The sequence below is a fragment of the Propithecus coquereli genome, unplaced genomic scaffold (assembly GCF_000956105.1).
Source record: "Propithecus coquereli isolate 6110/MARCELLA unplaced genomic scaffold, Pcoq_1.0 Scaffold160, whole genome shotgun sequence".
Lineage (NCBI taxonomy): Eukaryota > Metazoa > Chordata > Mammalia > Primates > Indriidae > Propithecus > Propithecus coquereli.
Genome location: NW_012140525.1, coordinates 2275775 through 2279224, shown reverse-complemented (window position 1 = coordinate 2279224; position 3450 = coordinate 2275775). Strand labels below are relative to the sequence as shown.

Sequence of the window (3450 nt, the reverse complement as noted above, 5' to 3'; positions counted from 1 at the left end):
TGGTATAAATATTGATCACTAGTATTAATCTACCAAGTATTAAATAACCTTCTAGATTTCACTTGTTTTAAACAAAGGAACTCAGTGAACACCTGGCTGAAAACCGATGATGGTCTTAAGGCACTATATTGTATAATCACACACAATAATTGTGTGTGATAAAAATATACAGATAAATTTCAAACTTTATATCTAACAAATTTGACATGTGGAAATGTACAGTGTTTATACTGAAATATAAATCAGGGGGAATAGTTTGCTTCCTTTTCTGCCTTTCATTTGGACAAATTCAGTCCTACAATTTCAGATCATTTTAGTTTTTTGACTCATTACTGTTCCCATCTTTTTTTAAGCAATGAAATTCCATTTCTTGGGTCTTCTTCCCTGGGTTAATTTTTCCATCTATTCCCTCTCCTCTCCTTTCTCTTGTTCACTTTAATTCTAGTCACAGAAGAAGTCTTTCCAACCAGGCTGATCAACTAGGATGTGATTTTGATATTCCAAGTTCATTTTCTGTACATTTCTTGGCTCATTTATGATTTCTTTGTTTCATTTTATGTGGTAAAATATTAGCAGAAGCATCACCGTATTTCTTTATTGTAATTAACCTTTTAAGTGGCATTCATTTTTATAATGATGGATGTCAGAGACAGATTTCATACAGCCTAGTGAATTGAAATGAATTCTCACGAGGTTTCATATCTTGTGGCCTAAGCACTGCATTACAGCAGAAGGGCAGACAAAGTCAGAGCACACTACAAATCATCAGTGAAATGTGCAAAACTAGCTGAAGTTTCTGAGTTCACCAGAAGTGAGATCGGCATAGAGATTATGGAAATAATAATACATCACTGTGGCAAGGATTATGTTGGAGTCAGGAGGTCATAATCTTTGTGCCAAACACTGGAGCTGAAATATGCTTCTCACCAGAGATGCCACCTGCTGTAGGAGCAGCTGTGGGTCCAGGAGCCTTTCAGGCCCCCAGACCACCTTGTCTGAGGGAGTTCAAGTTGCTCCCGCTGGGATGTCTCACTGTGTGTATATGCAAACATACGGGCTTTTCAACTAAGAAAGTTGTTCTAGAAGAGATCAGAAACTTCTACAATAATAAAATTTTGGATTTGCATAGCACTAGACTTCAATAATGCCTAAAATATATGAAAACCCAAATTATGGGCTACTCCAGTTTTTGAAAAGTAGAGAAGCCAAGTTGTTTGGGGCAGCCTGGAACAAACCATTCAGTTTAGCAACTTTTCTGAGTGTTTCAACAATAAAGATAAGGCATAGAGAGTAGCAACAACTTTCTTCTATGGGCTTGTGCCTAATATCTGGTATTTCTCCAGGAAAGCCAATAACTGTTCAGTTTGATGAGTCAAGAAATACTACAGACTGCATGAAACAATAGGGTTTTTTTTTTTTGCTGTTAGGATGCATTGGCAATTACAACAGTTAATAAATATGAAACTACTCTGTAAAGCATAAAGCACCATACAAGTGAAAATTTGTTTTTTCTTAAGTATTGAGTTATAATCATTTAAAATGTATCAGTTCAAAATTTTTCATATTTTCATATTTAAAATGTGTGTTTCTATGTGTATTTTCAGATAATCACAAAGACTGTTCTGGTGTGTCCTTACACCTCACACGTCTGCCGTAAGTACTTCAGTTTTCCCAGATAAGCAAGGATGTGAAGATCTTTGTGAACTTAAAAGTGGAAAGTTTGCTGGGTTATTACCTGTGAATAAGAAATGAACCCAAACTTACTGGCTTAAAACAACCACGTATTAATTATCTCAGTTCTCTGTGGGTTTGTAATCTGGGCACAGCTTAGTTGGGTCTCACATAGAGGCTGCAGTCAAAATCTTGGCTGGGGCTTCAGTCATCTTAAGGCTCGACCAGGGAGGAGCCAGTTTTGTTGGCAGGATTCAGTTCTTTTCTGGATGTTGGCTTAAAGTTGCCCTCATTTCCTTGCCATGTGAACTGGAAATGGCCACTCTCAATATGGCAGCTGGCTTCCATCATAGAAAGTAAGCAAAAAAGCAAGAGCAGGCATGCATGCAAGAGGGAAGCCAGAGTGTTTTTGCAACTTAATCTTAGCAGTGACATGCCATCACTTTTGACAAATTCTATTTGTTAAAGATAAGTTACTACACTTATTTTGATCCACATTCAAGGGGAGGAGATTAGACAAGGATACGAATGTCACAGCTAGGAATCATGAGAACTGTATTAGTCAGGGTTCTCTGAAGAAACCTGAACCAATAGGATATACATATATTGAGAGAGAGAAAGAGAGAGAGATTTATTATAAGGGATTGGCTCACACTATTGTAGGGCTGACAAATCCAAAATCTATGGCGCCAACTGTAAATTCAGGGAAGGGTTGATATTGCATTCATGGGTCCAAAGGCAATTTGTAGGCAGAATTCCTTCCTTTTGACGTCCTACCCACAATAATCTGCTTTACTCAAAGTCTGATTTAAATATTAATCACATCTAAAAAAATACCTACCCAGCAAAATGGAGACTGCTGTTTCACCAAACAACCAGGCACCATAGCCCAGCCAAGTTGACATGTAAACCTAGCTATCCCAGGAACCATTTAGAACCTGCCTTCACAAGAGAAGAAGTGATTTGTGTATGTATCCTACCTCTTTTTCCATATTATTTGATTCTAATTTTCACAAGGAACACATTTTATAAACCACTGTATTGAGGTATAGTCTATTTTTCTAAGACAGTAGTTTTGACTTTTTCAGGTTATTGAGAGAAATATTCCTTTTTTCTGCAGACAGCCTTTAATTGCTGGCATGTACCTTATGATGTCCGTTGACACTGTTATACCAGCAGGAGAGAAAGGTGAGTAATGGTGTTTTAGTATTTACCATTACCTCATTACCTTATTGTAGGAATGGACTTGCAGTATATTTTTTATAAACTTTTAAAATGACTAATATCTTTGTGTCCCTGAAAAAGAAGCCAATTCTTTTTTATATGATTCCAAGCCAGTGGTTTATTACTTTCTATTCTTTATTTATTGAGATGCTAAGAATTGAGGCCCTTGGGTAGGTAGTGGGTTATATAAATTAAAGAATAAATCTTGAGTATTTTAAAAATCAATCATTCATTCTTTAAATGCAAAAGACACACTGAATAATGTGCAGTAGCATAAACTACTACCTAGAAATGTTTAAAATCAAGAGGCTAGCAAACCCAACACTGATTCATCTTTGAACTTAGACATACTGGGCTTATTTTCCTACTTGCAAAATGGGGATAATAGCTGATTCTCCCAAGCTAAGAAAAAGCTATGAGAATAAGTATAATATTATTTATCAATAATACTCTAATGAAAGGAACGTATTAAAAATTGTTCATTTGTTTTGACTGGAAATCTTTTAAAGTTAATGACCAGTATGATCTCTTTGTTACTGTTCATTTATCTACTAT

At 35.9% G+C, this 3450-nt stretch overlaps 1 protein-coding gene across 1 annotated transcript in view; it reads left to right on the top strand.

Annotated features, from left to right (window-relative positions):
• The window catches only part of PAM (peptidylglycine alpha-amidating monooxygenase), a 344515-nt gene that overhangs the window by 234848 nt on the left and 106217 nt on the right, over window positions 1-3450 (top strand). The window contains exons 8-9 of the mRNA XM_012641055.1: window positions 1605-1653; window positions 2792-2863. Coding sequence (XP_012496509.1) covers window positions 1605-1653; window positions 2792-2863 — 121 coding nt within the window. The remainder of the gene's footprint in view (window positions 1-1604; window positions 1654-2791; window positions 2864-3450) is intronic.